At 39.6% G+C, this 27020-nt stretch overlaps 1 protein-coding gene across 1 annotated transcript; it reads right to left on the minus strand.

Annotated features, from left to right (window-relative positions):
• calcrla (calcitonin receptor-like a) lies at positions 1-26567 on the minus strand. Its single transcript, XM_010745211.3, has 13 exons — positions 26363-26567; positions 10761-10869; positions 9696-9849; positions 9336-9443; positions 8199-8311; positions 7076-7167; positions 5752-5878; positions 5366-5519; positions 4755-4815; positions 4338-4404; positions 3551-3769; positions 2896-2937; positions 1-2009 (listed from the first exon to the last, which is right to left on the minus strand). The coding sequence occupies exons 2-13, from the start codon at positions 10833-10835 to the stop codon at positions 1788-1790; spliced, it is 1434 nt and encodes a 477-aa protein (XP_010743513.1). The 5' UTR covers positions 10836-10869; positions 26363-26567; the 3' UTR covers positions 1-1787.
• Positions 26568-27020: the final 453 nt, after the last annotated feature.

The raw sequence follows: 27020 nt of genomic DNA on the forward strand, positions 1-27020 counted from the left end.
TTTGTTTTTTGCACAATTTCTTGTGACAAGACGTGACAATATCATGACGTGTACCTCTGAATAAGGATGTGTTCAGACTGACATTAGCACTACATGAACAAAAAAAATGCAACTCCCTCAGTCATTTCAATGAGGTCACTCCTGTTGTTTCGCAACACTGTACTATACTGTACATGATAGGGAATAAAACCTAAAGCTAAATAAGACGGGTATCTTCTCAAGTTATAGAGCTTTTATTCAGAAATCAGAAATTCAGAATCCCCCTTGTGAAAACACCAGAAATAAACATACATGTGACCAGCTAGCACAAAGATACTCATTTGAATAACTTAGATAATAACTTGGATAAATATATTAAATTCAGTTTAACTTTAGATAGTCGTTTAATGCTGTTACAGAGGTCGCGTTTTATGAATTATGGATGTGCAGGAAAATGATGTCACTGTATATTTTTTTCATGTTGACATTCGCAGGTGAAATGACATGCCGACTCACCAACAGAACTCGGTAGACACTGATGTGAAATGACACGCAAAACACAAAAACATGTTGTGATGACATGCTAACATGACTTGACACATTATGTATACGCCTTTTTGTAATACCAGACTGATCAAACTGATCTTTTAAAAAGGTCATGGATGTATGATTTCAAATGTTCTCACTGTGACACTCATTGTTCATACAGAGGACACTGCATTTTTTAAACACAGTGCCGTTTTCAGTCTAAACACCTGGAAATGCTTATGTGGGAGTACGTTGAGAAGAGTAAGGCTAAAGACAGCAGTGAATGGGAATGTGACGCATATACAGTGTGTTCAGTATATGTCCAGAACTTCACTGTGACATTCAAGTGTAATGAGTAGCTATTGGAGTTTGTGTCGATGGCTGATCTCTGATAATATTGTGTATGTGTATGTTAACTGTACATTGCAAACCCACCGTGCGGTTTGAAGGATGCACTGAAACACACTCGAACATCACCACGATGAAATCCTGCAAGCATGATTCTAAAAAATCATCTACACACATTTAAAAAAACACTTAAACGAATGAGAAATACAATGAAAGTTAATGTGAAGCTGGCAACAAGTCATATTGATAATTAATTGACTAATTTTGAAAAAGAAAAAAAAATGTAGCATGTCGACTTTAATAAATACTGTATGGTATTTATTTCATTTTCATTTAATAAACAAGAATACGTTCCGATAAATTAAATTTAACATGTGAAAGATATAATATAGCTTTAATATATTATTATGCACCTGTTAGACGTCCTATCTTCGTTCTGATTCTGTATCGAATATAAAAAATAAATGAAGCGAGCAGGGATTTCTCGATTTGGCACTAACAATGTCAAAAGAATTTACAGTGTAACCAAAGGCTTTTTGTGCACAACATGACCCCCAGAAAAGGACAGTCAAGCAGTTAATATTCATACATTTAAAAACTATTTTGTCAGGCAGAAAGGTTGCAACAATATTGTGATTATCAGAATGCATCTTTGTCCGAGTCAAGTGAAGCAGTTCAGTTGCAATATGTAGAGAAAACACAGCGCAGGAATAGTTGTATCGAGCTCACCATGCTGTACTGTCTGTGTGACAGACAGGTGGCGATTTCCTTCAGGTGGGTGAGAGCCTGGGTATAAAATCCTTTTCCTGACTCATTCTGACATTGTATCTATAGGAAGAGTTGAGTTTCTTTACTTGCCACGGAGCTCCAAACATGCTGCAGAGAGGGTTGATGGGGCAAGCAGGGCTTGGGGGGTGGGGGGGTTGTTGTTGTCAGGCGAAAGGGCTGTCTGACTTTAAGATTGAGGCATCCGGGTCTTGGCAGCCTTTGCCGTTCATGTGTTCTGTGTGGCTGTCGATGCTATAGCAGCCCTGTACCTCGGTGATGGAAGAAGCCGTGTAGGAGGCTGAACGTAGGGCATCTGAGTGGTTTCCTACGCTACTGCCAAACTGGATCTGATACTGGTTCCAGTGCCTCCTTAGAACCGCTTGGACCTAACGAGAGAAACCACATTTCACAAATTAACATTCGAGTTCAAGTTCAGATTACTTTCTTTAATGGTACTGCCTATAAAATCATTATTTCATACTTTATGACTGTTGTAAATGTTCTTCCAATCTTCTCATTTTACTTTAAAGACGGCAAAGAAGCCATTTTTCAAAATGTTTCGTATTCCTGCAAAATGAGTAACACGTCGGTTCTCTTTTTTCTGTCTGCTCTTGATGTTTTGCAATGCAGTACATTTTTGGGAAGTTGAACTTTTTATGCTTTGAAAAACAATGTGGGTACACTGCAAATACATGTCAAACCACCTGAAGCCTTAGGACTTGTTGTCTTGGAGGTTCGTTTCTCTTCTGACAGCCACGTTTTGATCAAAGACCTATATACATGCACTGTATATGCCTAGGTTTCCATGTGTAGGCATAACGATATCACAGTTTCTTTGAACATATAATGAGCTCAGAATGATAATAGAGGTGTTATACAAACGTTAAATCCAACTATAGCAGATAGCCCTAAAGTCCCACTATAGATGAACCCTTTTTATACAGTGTAAAGACGAGTTATTTTGTGGCTCCTGTTGACATGCACTTCAGGTAAAAACACATGATTTTGTATGCAGATCAATCACTTGCATAATTGATAGCAATCACTGTACAAGGCATGGCTGCTTGCCAGGAGTAAATAATCTTTAATCCTCAAGAAGACCCTGGAGGAATAAGTCTGTCAGGACATACCCCTAGCTCAGAAGGTCATGCAGAGGAAATTGCCTGGTCTATCCCTGATCACAAAGGGGAAGTGGGAATTTGTGTGTGTGTGTGTGTGTGCATGTGCATGCAAGTCTAAAACACATAATGAAAGGGCATAACCCCGTCTTACTTCTCCATTGAAAAAGCAGAAGATGGTGGCCACCAGCAAACCCTGAAATGAAATAAAAAAAATAAAACCCATGAAGAAGAGAGATGATACAAGTAATTGTTCATAAGGATCAGCTGATAGATTCCGCCTGTAGCTCAAGATGCTCTCGCTGCGCTGCCCCTGCTGACACAGCTCAGGATGATCAGATAACACGTCGCTTACATCCAACTCATTTCAGCCCCTTTGAGCTCAGATAATTTATGCCTTCCTTCCCGCTGTTCTTCCCTGCGCTACAACATAAACAAAGTCAGAGACTGATGGGAACGGCTGGCTTTTACTGAAGCGCAGGAAAATAATGAGGCAACAGTTCATTATTTAACATAAATGTCTCCGGCATTGTAGGATATAAAATTCATAATCATTTCTATACATGTCACAAGGACATCAGGACATAAATAGTGCATAGGAACATTGCAGCGCATGCAACAGGCTGTAAACGTCGAGTGCCATTCTAAAAATACGCCCTGGGCGTGACATAATGTGCAGCTGTTTATGTGTTTTTTGTTTTTTTTTAAATAGAAATGTTTCTAGGAAGTTGGTAACAATCACTCAGCCAACTAAAACGTGTCAAATCATACACAACATACTCAAACCAACACACTGACCCTCGCCTCACCTGGTAATGCATTAGTATGTGCATGATGTAGTCGTATATTTCAGAGGAGACCCGTCCACCTGGCTTGTAAGGAAGCAGGACATACTGGATTCCCAGAAGAGGCACCAGGATGAGGGTGGCTCTCACGGCTTTCATGTAGAGACTCGACTCGGCTTGATGGGTCACCTTCAGTTTGGTGATGAGCACTCGCACGATGTTTAGAAGAAAGAACAAATTGACCTAGGGGGATAGCAGCAGAAAAAGAAAAAAAAAATCAATAAAGCAGCATAATATTTTGGCTGACAGGTTGGTATATCTGTTTTGCACTCTTATCCTAAATGTTCACTATGATGATTTTGGTACACCTGAACTCTTCAAAAACTCTTACTTATTCTGAAATGAAACAAAAAGTAACTTATGAACAAACCAAGACCTTGTTTGGCCCTGAAACCTGAACAAATCATTGCAAAAGGTTGTCTGAACAAAAGGCTGTGCTGAACATTTAGTCCTGCGACAGTCTTAAGGGACCAGTTTTCTCTGAAGCGTGCCCGGCTGTGCTGATTAGGTGAATTCCTAGAATGCAATGTAGGCCTGGGGACGGGTGGGTGGATCCTCAGAGGGGCAGATGCATTGATTTCACAAGATAAACGCAATTATGCATGCTATGAAACTGTGTCCTGTTTTCAGGCCCCCCACAGTGTCGACTTGTGCAATAACAACAGTCACCCAGGAGAAATATGGAACAGATCAGTTCAGTAAATAGACATCACTGTGATTTACTTTTCTGGAATTGATTGAAACTTCTCACCAAAAGAGCAGCACATATGGGGCCGTGGATGATGTAGAGTAGCGACGTTTTGGAGCTAATCCAGCAGCTACAGTGGAGAAAGGAAGACAACGTTTACACAATACACTATCAATGAATCACATGACAACTGACCCAAAGTGCAGACCAATGGGTCTACAGAAGAATTTATTAGCATGAACAGCAAGATTTGTTAAACTTTGCAGGGTGTCGATAACATTAACCACGTTTAAAGAATGTATTAGTGTTATGTTGCCCACATCTCACAATTTAGTCAGGATTTAGATGCATATTATTATTGTTATTATTATTATCATCGTTGTTGTCATTGTTGTGCTTGCTTTCTGTCATTTAATATATATTTACTACTAACTTCAATAAAAGACGTAATATTAGGTGTAATAGAGCATGCACGCTTACTTGTCGTTGTAGTAGTAACTTCGAGCAATAGCATGTATAGAAGCCGGAATGAGAGGAAAGCCTGCAAATAAACAAAAATATCCTGGTTAATACTTTTTATACTAATCTTTTACTTATAATTGCTGCAATGTGACAATGCCTCAACATTGCTACATAAGTCCAATGGTGTAAGCACTAGGATAATCAAGTTGTAGACAAGCCAAAAACCGGATTATCTAAACCCGACGTGAAACCAAATGTAAACACACCCAAAATGTCAGTAATAACGCCCAGGCACACATTTATGGTAAGTATGTGATACACTTGAACCAGAATGTAAACTGTAAGCAATGTTTCTCGAAAAAAATTAAAACATTCATTTCCAAATAAGCCAAGCTAAACTTCACTGAGACTTCAGCAAATGAACTTGGCGAGTACAATTTTAAGTATTTCTGACAGGAATATTTTCCAAAATAACAAAAATAGGCCAAAAGTGTAGTGCACTACAGCTCAGCCATAAATAGATATACCAAACCTTTTTTACCTTTTCTACAATTAAGAAATTGAGTCCAATATTACCTACAAAAATAATGACTGACAGTAAAGAGAGTGACTGCATTACCCTGACTTACCCCAGCCTAAAAGGTAGTACCACATCAGGTGCTGCTTCTCAGCGAACACAGCTACGACGATGAGAGTGTGCAGGTATATTCCCTCGCACAGCATCCAGAAGTAATTGCAGCCAAACAGGTACAGATGAATAAACTGGGACACTTTACAGCTTGTCTGAGGACAAAAAAAACAAAAAACATGCAGATGATGAATAGGGATGGTGACTGCTACATGTTTTACTCTGCTTCTGCTTTCTTCTTCTTTTCTTCTGTAGTTGAGCGTCCCTCCCCAAGAATGCACTAATACTGATTTATATTTAAATACTGAAACTGGAAGTATGGAAGGAATGTAAAAAATAAATACAATTAATAATCATGAAAACCTATAAATAAAAACATGAACTCACTGGATTCCTTTGTAGCAGCTCCTGGTTGTTTGCCACTGCTGTCAACCAAATGATGGTGATCACAGAGTTCAGAACAAAAGAAAAGAAGAGGTTTTTGTGGAGCGTAATCCTTTGGCAACTCAAACTCCTGCAAGAAGAGAAAGACATTACATAAAAAAAAAATAAAAAAAATAAAAAATGACTAATAGTCGCATTTCGTGCTGGTGGAACTTGAAAATGCAAAAAAAAAAAAAAAGAAACAGAAGTAAGAGACAGCAAAACAGAATTAGCAGTTTAATGAAAACTGAATTTAAACTTACACAGGCTGATCAAAAGTTTAAGAGCACAGTCTTAAAAAGTCAAAATCTGTGCAAAACTCTGGCTTTCATTTCATTTTCTATTGACCCCCTGATGGCAAAGGCAAAAATATTTTCTGTCTTTGAATGTGACAGGATTGTTGAGCTGCGCCAACCCTGCTGAGCTTGGACGCAAGAAAAATTGAATCTGGGTGGTCCTGATGGCTTCCAACGTCACTGGCATGACAGGGAGATCCCACTGGAGATGTTTTCTACGTGACACAGTGGAGGAGGCTTCATCATGATCTAGGGTGCTTTTTCCTTCAATGTGAAAATGGAGCCTCAGTCTGTGCAGGGGTGTCAAATGCGGCTGGCTCTGTGGAGATGTTGCAGCAGGGACCCCTCTTGACTGAGAACCCTTGTTTGTGCAGTGATGACTGGGCCTTTAACAGGACAACGCTTCAGTTCACAATGCCCGGCTGACAAAGGACCTCTTCCAGGCTTAGGGTTGGGCTTTTTTCTCCATCCGGCGTGTCCCCCTGATCTAAATCCCACTGAGGACATTTGGTGATGGATGGCAAGGGAAGTTTACAAAAATGGTTCCAGACCATACCCTTCTTGAAGCCATCTTTACCACATGGGGCAATGTTCTCACCAACCTTCTGGAAAAACTCACATCAAGCATGCCCAAATAAATTTTTGAAATGATAAAAAAGAATGGTGGTGCTACTGAGTACTACTTAGTCCATTTTTGACACTTTCAGATCTATTTGGGGGCCATGATCTTAAACAGGTTGTTTATCAGCTGATAAAAAGTTTGAGTTCAAATGTAGTTTTGAATAAACTGCTGATTCTATTTTGTTGTCTCTTGCTCCTGTTTCTTCTTTTTGCATTCTGAAGCTCTACTTACAATCTGGTTACGTTCCACCAGCGCGAAATGCAAATATTAGTAATGCTTCACCTGGTCTTAAGATTTTGATCAGGAGTGTATTAATCCATGCAAAGAAGATCTGTCTGTGAAGTATGCTATGACAAGGTTTGTGACTTACTTGAAATGGAAGAATATTGCAAGGGAGATGAAGAGGGAGGTCAGTGACAGCCCATGTCCAATGAGAGCTAAATAAAAAAGATTCATTGCTGTCTGAAGAAAAAAATCAGACACAAATGATATTATTTGGATCTCTAAATGACTACTCATGCTGAGAGACTATAAACACTCTTGAAGAGAACTCATATCTTTTACTATGACAATTAAACCCTCATGTATGGTCGACAGTGAAATTGTGGGAAAGTGTATTTTAAGTTGATAAAGGAAATGTATGATTTGGGAGAATGCCAGATTTTGTGATGATATCTTCCTGGTTCCCAGAGAATGTACTGATGCTGGTGACCCTTCAGCTTAGATTTAGTGGCACCAACATTTCCCACTCATCAACACTGGTCCACACAAAGATACAGTTTATATCACATTGCTGCATCTTCAGATGATGGATTCAAGTGTTTTATTCCCATGACCTTTCGACTAGCACTGCCTTCAGACTTAACTGTCCAACAACATACCACCATGACCCAGATTCTGCTTAAGGTTTGTGCCCCCTAAAAGGAAGTTTCCCCTTGCCACCACCAGGTAACTGCTCATGGTGGCAACTGTTGGGTCCCTGTAAATATTATTATAAACAAAATGGACTTGACATGCTCGGTGTTGAATTTAATTTAATCTATGTAGTGCTAAAATATACATTTTCCAGATAGAGCAGAGACTCAACAATTCCTACCATGAGCAAGCACTATGGTGATAGTCGCAAGGAAAAACTTCCTTTTAAGAAGCAGAAACCTCGAGCAGAACCCGGCTCATGGTGGGCGGCCATCTGTCGTGACCAGTTAGAGAGGGTTAGAAGAAAGGGCAGAGGAAAGAGGTGGGTGTTTTTTTGTTTTGTGGGCCTCCCTCAGACAAATTACAGAATTTTTGTGTGTGGAGAATAATGTAAATTAGTTAAATACACAGTATGTATAAGAAAAACTACTGCGTTGCATTGCACTACATTAGTGACTGCTTACTATTCTCTCATCACTGCAAATATAGTAACTGCCCAGAGATCTATTAAAAGGTCAGTACTCGCCATGACCCAGTTTATATTCTATATGCATTTAAGGCCTGTTCATAATACCTACCACTCTGCCTTCATTGGTGTGTTCATTGCAGCGGGTGTAGTTGGTCCATGTCCGGTTGCTCTCCGGATGCAGGAACCAATGACCACTCTCGGTGCAAATCTTTGTAACCATTTCTGCAGGTAAAATGATAGATACATGTTTTTTTTTCATAAATATTTCCATCCTGTAGACTGAATCTTACAGAATATTTCTTGGTATTTTTTATATGCAGTGATGTAGCTGGGAAAACTAGGGGTAAAGTAAGTAAAACATAAAATTAAAAGGCAGAGTGCTAATGAAAATAAAGTTTAGAAGTTTCCCTTTGAGCAAGATTCAACAGTTGTCCCCTGTAGCTCCATAAAAATCATGAAATCATGTTCTGAAACCCCACGAAACAAACAGACACATTAATACGCACGAAACAGCTGAGAGCAGTAATTAGAGGGACTGAATTTAATTAACAGAATCCGCATATCCTGTTGAAGGATGTGCTGTACTGAAGTTTTGGCTCAGAATCTTCCAGCAATTAAAAATGAATTTACTATTTACATATGCATGCATATATACACAAACACAACACATTTAACAAATCCCCATAAAAGACTGCATCAAACCAAAAAAGGTTTCATGCCGCATCAAAGTAGATCTTTAGGAGGGGAAGGGTTGGTAGGTTGAGTACATTATGATATTTTTTAATACCAGTAACTTTAGCTTTAAAACAGCCTCAGCATCCTAACATAGTTTAAGAGATTAAACGGGACAGGACACCAATTTTACGCACTGAAACGTGGAGTTTACCAAGCTGGTATTGTCCAATCAAAGATGCTATCAAGTTGTATTACTGTCACAAGCACTTATTGCTGCACTAACGCTCCTATCACACTATACCTTGATTGTTCCCTTCTCTGTAAGTAGCTTTGGATAAAAGCGTCTGCTAAATGACTAAATGTAAATGTAAATGTATTATAGTCAGTGTAAGAACCAAAGTAAGTCAGAATACCTTGGCTTCTGCTGCTCTAGTTGTGGCCATTATTTCACTGATCTGTCTCTATAAAGCCTCTCAACTTTGTGGAAGTGCAATACTAAATCACTGTTCGTGCCACTTAAAATACGTGGTGCAAATGCACCTTTAGAGCTACCCTAAGCCACAGATCTTACCCGAAGGATCAAAATCCTGGAAGTAGTCCGGGCAGTGCTGCTCTGAGACACCTGACTTGGTGTCATCCCAACACAGCCAGCCATCCCAAGTGCGATTACACATAGGCTCTAAAACAACAGAAATTATGGAGTTAGAATTTTGTATTATGTATATTTTAGTATGTATTATGTATTAATAAATGGCACTATAAACTATGTATTTAACACTGAGGCATCACAACAATAAATTATCCAGTGGAACTGATGTCCTCTAGACATTGAAGCCCAGAATTACATGTCAGCAGTGTATTCCAGTTACTTCTTGCTGCCATTTAACCTAGACAGTTTTGAATTTCAGAAATGTGAAACAGAACAAGCTACCTTCTCTGCTTTGGGGGATGTCCTTCATTATCTTTTGATAGCACTCAAACTGTGCTGTAACTATCTTGTTCCTGGTGACTCCCATTTCATGGTAGACATTGTTTGGATGCTGCTGCTGGGTTTCATTGACCTCCAGGCTTGCCTTCACAAAAATCTGCAAGAAAGAAAAGGTGGATTCAGTTCTTGATTTGTCCAAAGAAGTTCTTACACAAAGTATGGTACATTAGGAATGGACACTACTGAACAATCAAATGAAGCAGAGAATGTTATTTTGGAGTCTATGGCCATAATGTAATAACTTCAATAACTTCAGCTTCTTCGATAATAACTAAAATTCTTAATGTCTCTTGCTAATTAGTAAGCTTTGACGGGAGATTCATAAGGTAATATTCATAAATGTTCTCCACTCTATGGCATTCCGGATTAAACACATTTTTATTTACGAATAAGCATGGACAAAATTCTGTTTTTTAGAGCAAACACTCAACTTCATCTAAGAGAAAGCATCTGCGTGCAAGCATGTGTCTGGACGCAATTTTGGCAGTGTACTCTGACTATGGGGAAGTATTAAAGTAAGACAGTCATTATCCACCCTACTTAGAACGCCAGGAAAGGGAGTCTAACATACACAAACTTCTATTAAGTCAATTTGCACTCCATGGAAAAAATGACATCTATGCAGAAATACTGCCAACAAGATATGCCCAGTTTATTTATTACACGGCAGATACCAATCTGTAGTGGCTTTTAATCCTTTGAAAAATCTCAAACATTGAGAATGAAAAAAACTGATACTGACATAAGGAAGTCTAGAGAGGTGGAGTCACAGTTGAAGAGTAAACTATTTCTAAAATGCAGGTACACGTGCAGATCTTGCGCTCTTTTACTGCAGAGCCTTTCCTTCCTTTCACTGGATTATAAATTCAAATGTTCTGATGAAACAAACCTGTAATCCGTTTCTACTAACAAGTCCAGATTGATCCGATTTCTTCACACATGCAAACTAATACTTTACCTGTCTTTATTTTAGTTTTTGCTGGTTTGATTGCATGCAGACTGCCCTACCTTTGTTAGATTACACAGCAGTATGAGTGCCACCATCCCACTCTGTCCAATGCTATCCATCTTCTTTTTGGCCATGTTAAAGCAGGTTGATGGTATACCAGCTGCAGATCTGGAATGGAGAAGTAACAATTAAGACCTCATAAAAATGAAATAAAATACACTCATATGAGGCCACTTCACATCTCTCCTTATCTCACCCACTGTTAATGAATGTTTTGTTCCACTGAAATATTGCTGCTGTATTTGCCATCACAGTCAATTATGATGGGAACGGATTGTGAGATTATTGGAAGCACATCTAAACATATACAAATCTTTTGAACAAACAAATGCCTAACATCAATAACTGCTGCCTGAAAAAGAAACCGGTATATCTCAGTCACACAAACTGAGCACATGCAGTGGATAGCACACTGACTGCCAGGTAGGCTATAGTTATAGGCAAGACCTGGAATATACCAAGATAGAAAAGACTATACAACTATAAGGGAAAAGGCAACTATAACCAGAAGCTCCTATATGGGCCTGTCATAATTTCTAAGTGTGTCTTCCTCTTTACAGGAAATATAGTTTGTTATCACTGAGTTAAATGTACCCGCAATGCTAGTATTTTGTCTTGGAGATCCAAAAACAACACAGCTGACAACATGTGCAGTTGGAATCAGCTCAACAAAACCCCGTAAACCTAAGTAAGTTCCCATTCCCTGGCAAAGATCATGCAAGCACAGCTGAGACTTAAAACCAATGTGACAGCAGTATTAAATCGGTTAGCGGATGTGTTACACATTTCATTTTTAAAGTCGATGCTGGTGTCTCATCACGCCAGAATCTGTGAATTTTGTTTGCAGCAAAGCTGCAGGCCACTGGGATTTCATGTCACTGCTGCTTCATAGCAGATGAGTCAAAATTCAAATGGAAACACATTGCCCCAGGTTGTACAAATCCACAAAACGGTATGTGTACTAATACTCTGGTAGCTTTAGGTAGTTTAAGCATGCCTGCTACAGCTGGTGTTCAGATATCTAAGAGTTACAGGTCTGCAACTGCAGCAGTTCTTTTCCTGGAGGCTCTGTGCAGCACTTATGAGCATCTTTTGGATTGTGTTTGAAGACCATAGTTGTGGCTTTCTGTCTAGGTGCTCTGTAATGTCTTTAAATAAGTTTCCTGCTTTTTTATTTGTTTTGGGTTTGTTTGTTTTTTTGCCATAAATGTACCACAGCACGAGTCAAGAGTTCTAGTCTGGCTTTTAAGGTAACCCGAAACAGGTTGTTGGCATTGTCAGAACACCTGATCTGAATCACAAGGCTATGTTCTTGTAGCATTACTTATAGTGTGAAACTATGCAACAAGAATTTTTATTTGTACCAGCAGAGGAACAAAACCAGACAGGAAGGATGAGTAAGAGAGAGAAGCTCAACCCAGGATGACACACATGTGTACATGGCATTCAGGAGTGGATTGCACCCTATAGCGAAATTTAATGACGTCTTTCATACCCCAAAGGAAGTAGGTCATCACTTGTATTTGCAACATCTCAACATCATCTCTTCTCAACATTTTAATTAAATTTGGCAGAAAGTAGAAAATCTAAACCAACACCATGACGAATGTGGGTGGATGTTCAGTATCTCAAGAAAGAAACCTTCCCCTCAGCTCAGAATACAGAATTGACTCAAATTTGCCTCTAGCGATCTGGTAAGAACTCTGAATTTTAATAAGTGGTGGGTAGCTTTGAATGCTTCTTTTAAGACAAATCAACCCACATTGTTTCTTTGTGTTTATGAATAGTATGAACATTTACTAGGCTCGATGATCGGTTCTTTATTGTTCACTTTGACCTATCTTTAGGTGTGGGAAATTATGGCGTTGGTGTTCTTATGCTAATTTTCAAAAAGACAAAAATCATGAACAAAAGTCTCTTGTTATTGTCCTGCATGACTAATAACTTAAACCTCTATTGACACAGTTTGTTATGGGTAAAGTTTTGCCTGTATAGACTACAGGAATCAAATGAGTTTCTACACTTCTTCCATTCCATACCTGCTATAATGATGTCAGTGGCACAGATAAGTCATTTCTCAGTAAGTGCAAGAGCTGACTTCATGCCATCTGTCTTAATGTTGCAACTACTTTAGTCCCTAGAACTCCATTAGTCATGTTAGCTAGCTGGATCCATCAGTGGTCTATTAAGTAATGACTTCCTTTATTGAAACCATGAGGATGATTGCCTCATATGATTTTACCTCTAAAAGTTATTTTTAGTGGTTTGTAGTTGTTGTTTTTTTTCTGAACACTGTAAATGGAATGTTGAATCATTGAATCTTCAATCAGACTTTTGACATACATATTTATGCATACATACATACATACATACATACATACATACATACATACATACATACATACATACATACATACATACATAACTAAACATATCTAAATGCAACAAATTATGCAGCTTCAACTTTGCTTCAACTTTCATCTTCAACTTTGCTTCAACTTTGTGTTGTTGCCAAAACAAACCATGTTCACTGACACAAACTTATTACAGCATGCTAATAGATGAGGAAAAGGAAGCATCAGTCAGTAGAACACTAAGAGATTTGACCCGGCCAGAGTCTTCCTGTAGCTCTATCACTGGGGGGACTGGCTCAGTGCCTACTTGAGTCTGCTCAGACTTAAATCTGCATTACACTGGGGAGAGGAGGGGAGGAGGAGGAGGGGCTTACTGAAAGTGGGATTGTAAAACATTATGGTGATGTGCAAATTAGAAACAGCCAGGAAACGATCAGCTGCTCTGTCACACATGCACGCATGCAAACACACAAAATTGCAAACACACACACACACACACACACACACACACACTCTGCTTTGCCAAGTTCCATTGCCGTTTCTTGGCAAAGGCTTTGTTTCATACATTAGCAGACCGATACGCAGGATACATCTTGTCAGATGGCAACACAGAACAGATGCTACAGAATGCTTTCCCAATAGCTGCTTTTATGTTGCTTATAGCTCACTGTGATTTGGTTCTCATTCTAATTTCTTCAGTTCTTGCTTCTTTCTTTAGGTCATACAACTAAGCCTAAAGGTGGCAATGAAGAAAAACCCTGATCCCTTCCATCTAAATGGTCCATTAGTCATGGGGATTTCCAGCTTGATATGTTGGTTCACACCTACCATAAATATCTTGTTTATGATGAAAATAGAGGATAAATTAACCAGTGTGGTAGACAGTGGCGCCATAACATGTCGTAGCTAAAAAAGAAGAACATGATCAGGCCAGCTTTTTTTTTTTTAAATGATGACCTTGGGATAATGCATGCCATCAAAACTAAAGAGTCGTTGGTCTTAAATACTTAGATACAGTCTGTCTTTCTTTAATCAGCCTGTCTCTGACTGTCATACATGTATAATGTTCACTAGCAACATTTTGTACTGGTACAGCAATCAGTTGCATGCCTCAGCTTACCTTAACCATACAGTACTGGTTTACTGTAGCAGCATAACATGTTTCCCTTAAAGGTGCATTGAAATATTTTTTGGTCACTAGGAGGCAGCAGAACCCCAAATTGAAAACAATTGTCAATCACAACATCCACTACCAGATGTTCAAAAATAACTGGACTTTTAGCCCTGATCTACTGTCCATTAACACATATTTGGTTCACAAACATTTTGCACGCTCAGAATATAAATGCATTTTTTATAGAAGGTTAGCAGGAAATATATTGCGAATATATTCAAAGTGATAAAGACATGACAAGAAAATACGACCTTTTTGCTAATAATTGTGTCTTGTCATTTATAGGTCTGTTGAATGGACTTATTTTACCACATTACAATTTGTAAGAATAAAATTAAGCTGTTTTTAGTCAGTGTAAGATTTCCCTTTTCTTTCAAGAATGTGCAGTCATTCTTCATTTGCTGTTACCAGAAAATGCACATTCCTTCTTAAAGATCCAGAGCATATTTGTTACTTTTTTTTTTAGTTCAAGGACTACTTGAATATCTCAGGTTACATAATAACATCAAAATTCAGCTGAAACAGTTATGGACAAACAGGCAAATAATAAAAATGTCAGCCATAACTTCTTTATCCTACCACTACACAGACGTAGGCAGATATCAGCAGCAATGTGATTAAGAGTCTAATAGGTTAATGACCAAAAACCCTGGAAATAATTAAGAAAAAATAATACACTCCATTAATAGTCTAGTTAATTTCAGTTCTGAGCTAAGAGAGCAGCCTTTACAGAGGCACAACACTTCATTATTGGTCTGTTTGGGTCAACTTCACCCAACCACAAACCAGTGTGAACTGTGGGTGGTCCACTATTATCTGTAGTACCTCAGAGGGTTTCACAGAAGTGGTTAGTCATGTACACTTTGTACAAGAGTTGACGTCACCCATCACATCCGCCAGCATGTAGAAAGGTACCTAGAAAAACAGCCTATGCATAACAGCTGTTGTCTTCTCGCTGAGTGCCAGAGTTCAGCCTGCACTTAACTCCCACTGTCCCTGCAGAGATGTTGTGCTGTGCTGTAAACATCCTTCTGCCCTCACAGGATGTTTGGCCCCCCTATACTCCAAGTTCCGCTCAGTGGCATTGAGATGTCCATTAGGCTGGTGAAGGACTATAACATCATTACTGCCCAAGTCTATAGCAGGACACAGGCCTAACTCGTGAGGGGAGAAGCCACAACAATTGATGAAGCAAGCAAAACCACTAACATTCAACATGTGAACTGTGTGCTGTTTTTGTCTCTGTTATCATTGATCAAGTTGTTAATTCTACTTGCCAATAAATATTCTTGTACATGTCCAGCACGTGGCAAATAAAGTGACCATTTTTTTTAGATAATCTCAGCCGATACTTGGTACTACTGTTGCACTGCAGTGTTTGCTTGATTCTTTTATCAGTCTTTGAAAGCCGAACTTGAAACTGGTCACTTGGGTAAGTATCTTGTGCTTGCTGTATAAACAAGAGACAGAAACATAACCGGTATGGGAATTTGCACAGTTGTGCCTTCTGGATCTGATTTCAGAATAACGTGCAGTAATTTCAACATGGGATCTCAGGAACCTTTGGTTCAGGGTCATGTTCAGAGCACTTAGATTTATATTATAAATATAGAATCTATATTTACAGCAGACTGCACCTCCACAAGTATTCTGGATTCCTTGGTTAAGATATGAGGACATACTTTAGGATCCAGCTGCATACTTCATTATCATTGTTATAAATTAGTTTAAACTAACATATAATTAAGGAGTTAATTTGACCTCATAACCTAATCCTAAACTACGTTCATGTTCCTTTTATCCGCAAAGATGCTACCTCACCCAAGTGACAAGCCAACATTACTACAAGGCAAATGAAATTTTAAAAAGGCAGCAAATATATATATAGCTCATATATCTTGGCAAGTTTAAGCATGGGTTGATGGAGATCACCTTCACCTACCCAAGACCAAGCATGATCACAACATATATCTTTAAAACATGAAGCAACTGAAAGATGTGACGTGACGAGTTTGACAAAGTTTGGATGTGAGGAAAACTATAATCAACAGGATAAAATGTGCTGATGTAAGAATGTACACCACCCCTTTGGCAGCGTGATATGCTCCCACTGAGATATTTCAACATTCGCTGCATATGTGTGCTGCGTCCCATCATGTGTTAGTTTTGAAATTCATCGTCAACCTTATGCTGGAAACAGAACAACTGTCTTCTGAACTCTCAAAAGCCAAGCTTGTGATTCCACTTTTTTCTTACCATAGTCTCTATCATGATGTGTTTACTTGACACTGATAAGCCCAGTTTTGCTTGATGCGCAACACGTGCAACACGTGTCCCAGGTCCATGTCTTTATCAGTCAAGCTTACGTTATCTTAACAGCAACGTTTGATGGAGTGCAGGTGGTAGTGCAGCACGTCACCACAAACTAATGAGCGAGATGACATCCTGCATCCAGCTGAATTGTCTGTACATATGTTTGCTTTTAAAATAACGATGCAGATAATAGAAAACTATTCATTACTTCTGATTCTGATGGTGGCTACAAAATATTAACCTTCAATACATGGCTTATTTTTATTATTATTATTTTTATTATTTTTTTATTTTATTTATTTATTTTTTTTACTGAGACCTGTATATAAACTCTTTAAGTTCACATAGAAAGTGAGTGATTCTGGCAAAGAGCTCTTGATGTGGATAGGGAGGAAGGAATGGGTTCAGTTCCCAGCCAACTTGGTCTCCTGCTGTTTTCTGTCATTTTGTGAACACAATGAGAACTGATGATTGAAGAGAGGGGATAGGAGAGGGTCTATGAAACAGGAAATTCTAAGAAAAAACTGCTGTCTGCAGGAGATGGTGGGCATGTGAATACAAGAAACAGACGGAGAAGCTTTTAAGAACGACGTGGAAACATGTCCCATCTCAGAGCTTCCTCTCTCAATCAAGACCAAATATAGCTGGCCGTAAATATAGCTATTTCCCAAAGAGTCCCATGTTTAGATAATCTCTCCAGTGCGACTGACAAAATGTCAGAATTAAACATCTCAGCCACCGATGTTACCAGTCCCAGGACATGAGAACAGACCTCATGCAAGCCTCCAAGTTGCCAAGGGCACCACCAGATGTCAGGGAAAACAATAACAGTCCCGCACAGATGTGAGGAGGAGTCCTCGTTGTTGCATGAACAGACCTCCTCAACTCTCAATTCACCCGCCCTGACTGATGCACGCGATATTCTTTGCATTAACATGGCAGGAGGGAGGTTGTATTCCAGTGGTCGCAGCGCAGACAACAACCCAGATGCTGAAGTATTCATGTCATCGCCACTCATGCCCTCATTGCCAGCATGCTGAAGTTCTCAAGGCAAAAACATGACTCTACTTACAACTATAATGCCGAAATGGAAAAAAACTGCAGAATGTAGCTCATGAAATAAGAAAGCAGAGGCTCACACTGGTACTCTGGATGTCAGATGTTAACATATACAACCATTCAAGGTGGTCATTCAAGCCCTTGTGGCTGTTAAGGAATAGATGATGCAGCCCAGTGTCCAGAGGACTTATGAATATTGAAAGGTTCTGTCGCACAAGATCTCCTTCCAATGCCAACATTCTGTATCAGTGCAGAACACAATGTGCCCTTTTTAAAGCAAAGCAGTGGAGGGTAGGTTGGTAGCATGGACATGTAGTGCATCCACTGGAAATGGTGTCCCTACATTATAAACTAATTGTTAATGTGACCTTCATTATATAACAGTACATACAGTCTTTTCCTAAGCGTACCTTAGTCGGTATATGTATCTATCACTGTGGTTGCCTTTGGTTTTAACTTGAGGACATTAGTTAAAAAATTGACACATTATCACAGTACCTTGTGTTGTAGTCAAGACCACTGAATGGACTGTCATGATCAAGAACAAGTCAAGTAAAGATCTAGACCATAGACCATGGCAGGGTGAGACATAGTATACAGACTACTTAGGTAACTAATATGTAGCTAATATTTGCCAAATCTCTTTGGGTGAGGCGTGGTCCCAGCAGTGTTAGTAAGCGTTGCATTGCAGAATTTACAGGCTGCTGTGTGTTTTCTTTTGGACACTGTTTTGCAGATGAACTCGTTTTGGTATAGGAAGCCAACATTTTTTACAGAAGATTTGGCTGGTATCTTATCCCCGACAGCCACAGCTTATCCTCCTCTCCACCGCATTCACTTTCTTGGAGTGCATGTAAAGGGGTGGTGGTGAAGGGTTATATCTGTTAATAGTAAGAAAAATCTCATATTACAAATGAATTTCAAGTTATTGGCTGCATTTGAAGTAGGAACTTTTACATACAATCAGGATGTTAAATAGTCATTAAATAAATCAGACAATGAACAGGCAATTTAATGATGTCCCCACAGTTGTGGTCTTGACAGGCCTTGAATAAAATCCTCTTAAAGATAAAAGTCCTCTTGGACTGAGACTGAGACAAGACCGAAACCTCCACAAAGACCAATCTCCTTAACACTGCTGTTAAGTAGGGATGTAACGATACACTCAACTCACGACTCGATACGGTTCGCGATTTTTTGTTCACGATACGATTTTCTCACAATTTTTTTTTTTCAATGAAAATGAGCTACAGACAAATTATGACCACATAAAATTATCTTTTTATTTGTAGGAAAAAAATCTTAGGTGCTTTCTTTACAAAATCTCTCAAACAGTTTGTGTTCTCTTATAAAAAGTGTAACTTACACGGTCATCTTAAACATCAAAACACATGACAAATATCTCCTTTCTTTAGAAACAATCTCAGTAAACTGGTGTTAACTGGTGTGATGTGCATTTTTCGCTCACGAGGTGGCGTAACGTTACGTTGCTTCTCACTGTGGTGGCGGCTGATATGCTGCTGCATGTTGCTCGTGTTGCCACTATATGTTAGCAGTCTCTTGCAACATTTACATGCTGTTTTGGTTTTGTCTGTCCATTTCTCACCGGTTGTATTTGTGTATATAGGGAATCCAAAATGCTCCACACAGGTGATTTCAAACTGCTCAGTGCATCCTCTATTTCAAAGCTATTTTCTACCGTCACCATGTCTTGCCTCGTTCTGTGCTCCGTACCTATATAGTGACATAAGTCACGTGACGTGACATCTGACGCTGGACAAACAGTGACTTTTTTTAAGATAACGTAACCTATTTCTAATTTAAAAAAGAAAAGAAAAAAAAGAACATATCCAACTTCTCTCGCATTTGCGAAGAATCGTGACCGTTGCGAATCGTCACGCATTTGTACCGATTTTTTTAATCGTGCATTTAATTTGTCTACTTCACGAAGCAAATAGACGCTCTTCTTTTGATTCTGTTTTGGTCTCCAACAGAATATATATGTCTTATTAACTGCTAAATGTTCCACTTTGTTCACCAGCTAGTTGATTTACTAGGAACAGGTGAAAAGGAGCAGGCACAGAGCCAGAAAATCAAAACAATGAGCTGAAAGATGCTAAAACATGATTCCAAAGTGGGGTGGTTGATAATTATCTGTAGGTTTATCACTACAAGCAACATCATTCACATGACAAATAGTAGTATAAAAACACTGATTATTGCAGCTTTAAAACTACCGCCAATTGGTCACATTGACATGTTTTAATGTATCTGATTAATGTTTCAGCCAAACTGCTATGAAGTCTCTTGCACTCGCTAATTCATATCAGCAAAGAAATAAGTTTAAAATATTTTGGCAATGTTTTCTAATGAGAGCTTAGTCCATGAAGAATTCCTGCCAGGTTTGGCAGCAATTGAGCAAAACCTTGTGAGAAAAAAAGATGCTTTGAAATGTCAAAACATCTGAAAACCCTTCAGAGAGGAAATGGGTGCTCAAAATGATAATGTTGCTTTTCAGTAAAATTCAAGAAGTACAAAGTTTCATGTATGTCCTACAGAATATGGTTTCACATCCTTATTACCACATACAAGCAAAATAAAAAGGAACTGCAAACATCAAGCATCCATAAAAAGGCAGTAACACAGGTGAGTCATACTGCGCTGAATGTCAAGTATATGTCAGCTTTAAAAGAGGTCTGGCAGTTTAATGCGTGTTTTGAAAACATTATGAAGCAGCAAACAAATTCCCAAAATGATGCCAAATATTCAGTGCCTGGACTCTACAGTAAGTGCATGAGTCACAAAGCAATTTCATGTACTGAGTGGAACAGTCTGAAAAACAGCCAAACACAGCAGCATTATCAGAGGAGCAGTGGGCATCAGTCATAGCTCACTGCTGGAGACAGATGCACTGACTGCTTAACATCACAAAACTATGTCCTCAAAACTGAGCACAGAAATAAATGAACACCTGCTGCCTCATGATTGTTCCATCATCCAAAATGATAATCAGAAAGAGCCCCTGTAAAGCTAAATTATGAGCTCATAAACTGTTTTTCTCCATTCTCTCCATAATTTGACATTTGGTGAAAAACACTTATTCCCTTTCTTGCGGAGAGTTAAAATGAGAAAACTGACACCACTCAAAACACACTTTCATTCAACAGCCAGTTTGCCTAGCTTAGCATAACAGCTTGCCCTGTTATAGTGGTAGAATAAAGTAAACTTACTTAGTATTTCAATGTTATGCTACTTTTAAGTGAAATATAAAGTGAGATATTGTACTCTTTACCCCATTTAGCTGCCATATCTCTTTAGCGAGGGAGTGGGTCCTCTTCCATCAAAGTGGCCATGTTGAACAACCATGTTTCTACAATAGCCCAGAACAGACAAACTTAATACTGGCTTTAAAGAGGGCATTTCACTACTGCAGTTTCCCCCTTCTGCTAGGAAGGGTAGGATGAGGTGAAGTGATTGCAATCAGAAATTTCACTACCTGATGTCAATCAATTTAGTACCTGGATGTAAGTACATATTATAAACATCTCTAAAAGAAAATATTAAACACATGAAAATGCTGCCGTTTGACAACAGACAGGCCATTGCTGAAAGGACAACACTGAATCTGAAATTGCATTAGTGTCAACACCATGGCATCATTATTTAAACAACACAAACAGCATGGTTGTCTCAAGTTACTTGGGAGGTTAAGAGTACTAAAGGTCTTACCATAGAGAACGGATCCTATTCCATAAGCCTCTAGTCTACGCAAAGGAAAAAATAGTACAAATACCTAGATAAATATACACTGGTTAAAAATAAACCAGGCTCGTCTGAACATTGCACCTGCATAGCTGCTAGCAATTCACCTTGGTGTTAATGTAAATGTTTTGATGCAGCTTTAGGGCTTCCGGGCTCTTTTAAAATAACCTAACCTGCTAAGTATGTGCTCACTGTTTGACCCGAGGCATACAGTACAGTCTGGCGGAAAAGTGTAGTTAATTCCAACAATTCTTTCCACTACATGGGACCCTGTAGGTCACTCCATTTTCCTTGTCAAGTGCATTATGTGCACTGACAGGCTGAGAGCTTCACACAATAGCTTAAGCTTTCTCGACGGCGGTTTTGTTCTTTTTTGTGCGATACATATGCTTTCTAACTGGTTTTTGCTGTTCACAGATTTAGTTTCATGGCTGTGTTTGTTGAAGCGATTAGTAGTCATTAGACTGGCATAGAGCCGGAAGGAGATTATTAGGCCAAAAAATGGCCAGGGAATTTAAAATGGTTGTTTGGGTGCTTCCAGATTTTATCTGGGGAAAGTGAAATGTTTTTTTATATCAATGGATTTTATCAATGATATAAAGAACCATTTCATTCATTTCTTCTGTTCATAGAAACATTATAAACCCAGAAATGCCCTTTGGGATCTTTAGTCAAGCATCGTGCACTAATCCACCTTATGTTTAGTGTCATTCTATCCATCCAAGTGTTTCCAAATTCCATGCCACACTCACATTCTGTGTCAGTACAAGGAATTTAAATTCCCAAGGTAAGATCTGTGACATACTTTGATACAGTCACTGAACAAAGACAAAAAAAAACAACAACATGGGAGAGCAGTCAGATAATTAGAGAGCTATAGTCATCTACTAAAAAGCTGTTCAAAGTGTTCATTGCAAACATGTTAGGGTATGGATTTAAAAACTCGTTCTCGCAGTCTGATTACATTTCTTCTAGCAGTGTGACCACATAAACAGTGAACATTCTGAGTGCTTCCCTAAAGGTATTGCTAAAACGAAAATAACCCTGGAGCTTGGTCAAAAATCACTCTTAAAACAGCCCCAAGGAATATCCTCCATGTGCTTGCTCTGGGCCCTAGACTTGACCTCCAAGGGAGCTATTCATGTCATTACTAACAGGCTCAAGTTTCTCTGTATGTCCTGGGCTTGTGTGACAAAAACATTTAACTGCTTAAATGCGTTACTATGAAAATACAGTCTGCAGATCTCACGTCAGAAATACTGTATAAGAGGTATGGAAAAATCTAAACTGGAAAAAATGTTGATAACAACCACCAATGCCAATGTACAGTAGCACCTGAAATGAGTTTCCTCCATAGGGTTGCTGGGCTCAGCTTAGAGATAGGGTGAGGAGTTTGAACATCCGGAAGGAGCTTGGAGTAAAGCCGCTGCTCCGTCTGAGATGCTCTGTGCACATCCAACTGGCAGGAGACCCCCGGGGCAGACTCAGAACTCGCTGGAGGGATTGGCCATCTGGCCTGGGAATGCCTTTGAGATCCCCCAGGAGGAACTGTAAAGCACTGCTGAGGAGAGGGACGCCTTGAACGCCCTGCTAAATCTTATGCCACCGCGATCCAACCTCGGATAAACAGACGGAAATGGATGGATGGACGTTCTGCTAGTGGTTTTTGGTTCAACTAATACAACAAGAGACCTGTCACCTAATCCAAATTGAGTTTTCTTCCAGGTCACACTGTGAGCTGCAATAATGACCACTATAAAGAGTATGAACAATAACTTTGAAGTCATTTGTTATGCATATAGCATAACATTGGAAATCAATTGATTGCAATAAGTCACATTTTCACAGTACAGTAAGTTTAATAAGAAGAATCGAAAGCGGTGCATACTGGCTGGAGCCATTCAATCGCGATTTGAATGTTACAATGTAATTGTCTGACAAGAATTAAAAAGAGTTACTGCAGGTTCACCTTTGGATGACAGACAGACGCACACAGCTTCCCAGGGACCGTTTCCTCTATTCTATATGCCAGAAGCCCCCTCCCACACACTAAATCAGGAAGCCTGTGTCACTGACGGTTTGTTTAGCTCACACAAACATGGAACACCCTTAGAAACAGCCTAGAACAGCCTCTCTTCATTGTCCTCTATCTGCATCTCACACCAGCCAGCCAGCCAGCCACTGCACAGAGACAAAGCTCTCCAGATGCTGCTTCTGAAGAGCATGACAGGTCTCATCAAGCACCTTGTGGGCTGAAATTAAACTTGAGGGGGAAAGAAAAATGACCCTCCATAATGTATGAGCGGAAAAAATACCTCAAAAGGTCTCACGTCCCCGAAACGGAATCCAGAACCTGAGGGGAGCGCTTTGACACTGTTGCATATGTGCATCACTGTGCTTTTGTGTAATACGATAACTTTATCCTGGGGTAAGCAGACAGGAAAAAACATATACTTGGGTTACTGATTTGATCTGACCTGAAACACAATGAAGGTTCAAGTTGAATGAGTTTGAAGGACGGTAAGATATGCTGGACGAATATGAAAATAGCGTTCGCATCCCACATGAACGCTCTTACAGCCGATAGAACATAGGAGGTGAATCAATAAGAAGCATGCTGCAGAGGCTCACTGTGCTTGCTGATTTATGAGGAGTGAAGTTTCATGAGAATCGTCATTACTTGTGAATCGGGCAGTCTTTGCACTCATCAAGGTTGGTTGCCAGAAGTGTTTGTAGGATGGTGGATCAGTTAAACACACGTATAATCACTGCGAATTGCCATACAGTGTAACCGCAGCCTGCTCCGAAATGGAGGGCAGAAAAGAAATCCCCCCCAATGCTGCTCGACTGCCAAGCAGTGAAGTAAATTCAAACCCCAGTGCACCACAGAGCTACTGTATGACAGTGAGCTACAGTGTGAATGAGATTCCACTGGCACAACCTTTTAAATGCCATTGTTTTAGGAATAGATCCACCATACCATGGAGACTGAAAGGGCTTCAGTAGCTATGCTGCCAAGACCTTTGTCTTGTCCACATTTAATAGCTGTTTTCTAGGTACAGGCAGTAAACAGTCAGCATGATAGTTTAAGGGTTGAATCTGATGGGTTGCATGACATTTTCCACTGCACAATCAGCTTGTGTATTTAGTGGAAGTCCCTGAAAGACTCACCTTACGGCGCTGCCAACTGGCAGCTTTGACACATTCACAGTCCAAAGCGTCCTGCTAGCTGACATGCATGGAGAGTGAAGTAAAAACACAGTTTTACTGGTATTTCTGAACATTTGTGACAACTTATCAAATCTAATAAATTAGAAGATGTATTAAATGAAACATTTTGAGTCAATGAAGTGGCATGACATTCATACTGCACAGAGATATACAGTACAATATTGGTTCCTAACCTGGTGGTCGCTACCTCCATGAGTGAGAAAGATCTCACGGGTCCAGCAATGAGTAGGAAAGAAGACAAAACTCTCTTCTAACATCTATTTCTTTTTTGGAAATTGCTAGATCATTTTACATCTTCAAGCTTCAAATAAGAGAGAAAAACTAAAACTGTTGCAAGGACACATGTAGGAACTGACAATGTGTTTTGTCATCTCTTGTTAGTTTTTATGTGAAATAATTCAGAACATACTATAGTTAAAGGCACTGCAGCATAGAAACAAAAAAAAAAACCTGCTGACAATAAATTTGATAATTTGATAATTGCTGTGTTTTGCCATTTATCAATATGACAGGGCTACATTAAACTGTACATAATAGACTATGTGGGAAGACTTCATAATTGCAAAACCCATGACAAATCTCCAACAGAATTACATTAAATCTGACGTGCTGACAAGAAAAGGTCCACAAACTTGGCAATGGAGTAACCAGTCTGCTTTGCTTTACCACCTCCCTTAAGATGTCTTCAGTGCATCATTCTACAGCACCGTATTCTCTGCCAATGGTGACCACCGTCACATCCTCCTCCCACGTATCATCACCACCACCACCACCACCACTATCATCATCACCATCTTTATTCTTTCTCGTTTTTTTTTACTCTCCAACCCACAAACTTCCAGCATGTCCAAATGTGCCACTTATGTAACCATGCAGATGATTTAGCAACCAGTGACCACCGCTTACATCAAACCCTCAGCGCTGAATGGAGCTGAATTAGCCCGCTGTTGCTGCGTGTGTTTCACCCCTTTATGCGCCTTAATGATGGTGATTTAATCTACAGAATGGACGCATGGTGGATTGTATATGAGCACCATCCGTGGCCGTGTAGTCAGAGTCAGCAATGCATGCATGTTGGATCTGATCTTTGGAGTTTGCATATCAACAATCGTCCAGAAAACGCTGCGTAATTTTATTTCATCTAAAAAGGGTTTACGCATTAACGTGAAACGTGGATATACTGTAGACTACAGCTGAGTAAACTCTCAGTCAATCCCTCCATGAACAGTCTAACAAACCGTGATTAAAAGCCCCGAACAGCTGATAGGGATGAGTCCGAATATCTCATGAGAAGTATTACATATTTATGTTCAAGCACGACGCGCTCGGGTGGCCTAATGGTGTCCAAAAACCCACAAAAGTCTGCTGTTTCACAACATTCTGTCCTCATTTTTTCCACATCCAGCTCTTGACAGAAGGACAATGCAGATTAACTGGACTCAGTTACGGATGCTCATACTGGTGTTCCGGCGTTTCTAATGGATTGAGGACAGCATTCTTTTTAATGCAACACGCCTCGACTGTAATCCACGCAGAAACAGTTGAGATGACCTCGATAAACACACAACGATCAACAAAATAAAATGTCAAGTCTACATTCATTCTTATTCGACATGACTGCAGTTCAAATTGCACAGGGAAAAAAAAAAACATGGAAGTAAGACAGCGCATCGCGCACAATTCACATTCGGTTCCGGCGGCGTCCTACCAGAGATTAAAATCCAAACAGCAGCGCAGCGGGTTGAACTGGAAGACACAGTTCAAGGCAATCCCGAGAAGTGTCTTCTGTCTTCGGCTTTGCGCGCAGAGCACCAGGCACAGCGGATCTCCGGCTCTCAATGAGCGCAGCCGAAGCGGCTGTCAGGTTGACGTTGGAAGGCAACCCACTACTTCCTGTTACATCACCACCCTGTAGCCCACAGCTGAGGACCTTGGAGCTGTGGCGAGTTATTCACAGTGCAAGGATGGTTTGCCACTAAACTCCCACACTCTGATACAGTTGTAAGTACAGTTTGTGTTGTTCAAATGTGGTTCATGCAGTCAAATTCACTTTTTTTTTTTGTCCCCTTAACATTGCCCAACACCAACAGCCTGCTGCACAGCAGAGGGTTTACTGTTTTATCATCTTTTCTTCAGACTTTTAACAGCTGGCCCACATTATTAGTCCTGTAACAGGTGATGAAGAAAGGCAAGGCCGCAGCTAAAATAAAATAAAATAAAAAGCAGGTCAAGCTGGAGGTTCCCCTCAACCCTTTTTACAGGTTGAATACTCAGTAGAGCCAAGGGGAACCACAGAGTCCAGTGATAATTCTTTGTGGGTTTCTCACTATGAGGGATAGCTTTCTCATTGTGCACTGCCATTTTTA

Source organism: Larimichthys crocea, chromosome I, assembly GCF_000972845.2.
Source record: "Larimichthys crocea isolate SSNF chromosome I, L_crocea_2.0, whole genome shotgun sequence".
Lineage (NCBI taxonomy): Eukaryota > Metazoa > Chordata > Actinopteri > Sciaenidae > Larimichthys > Larimichthys crocea.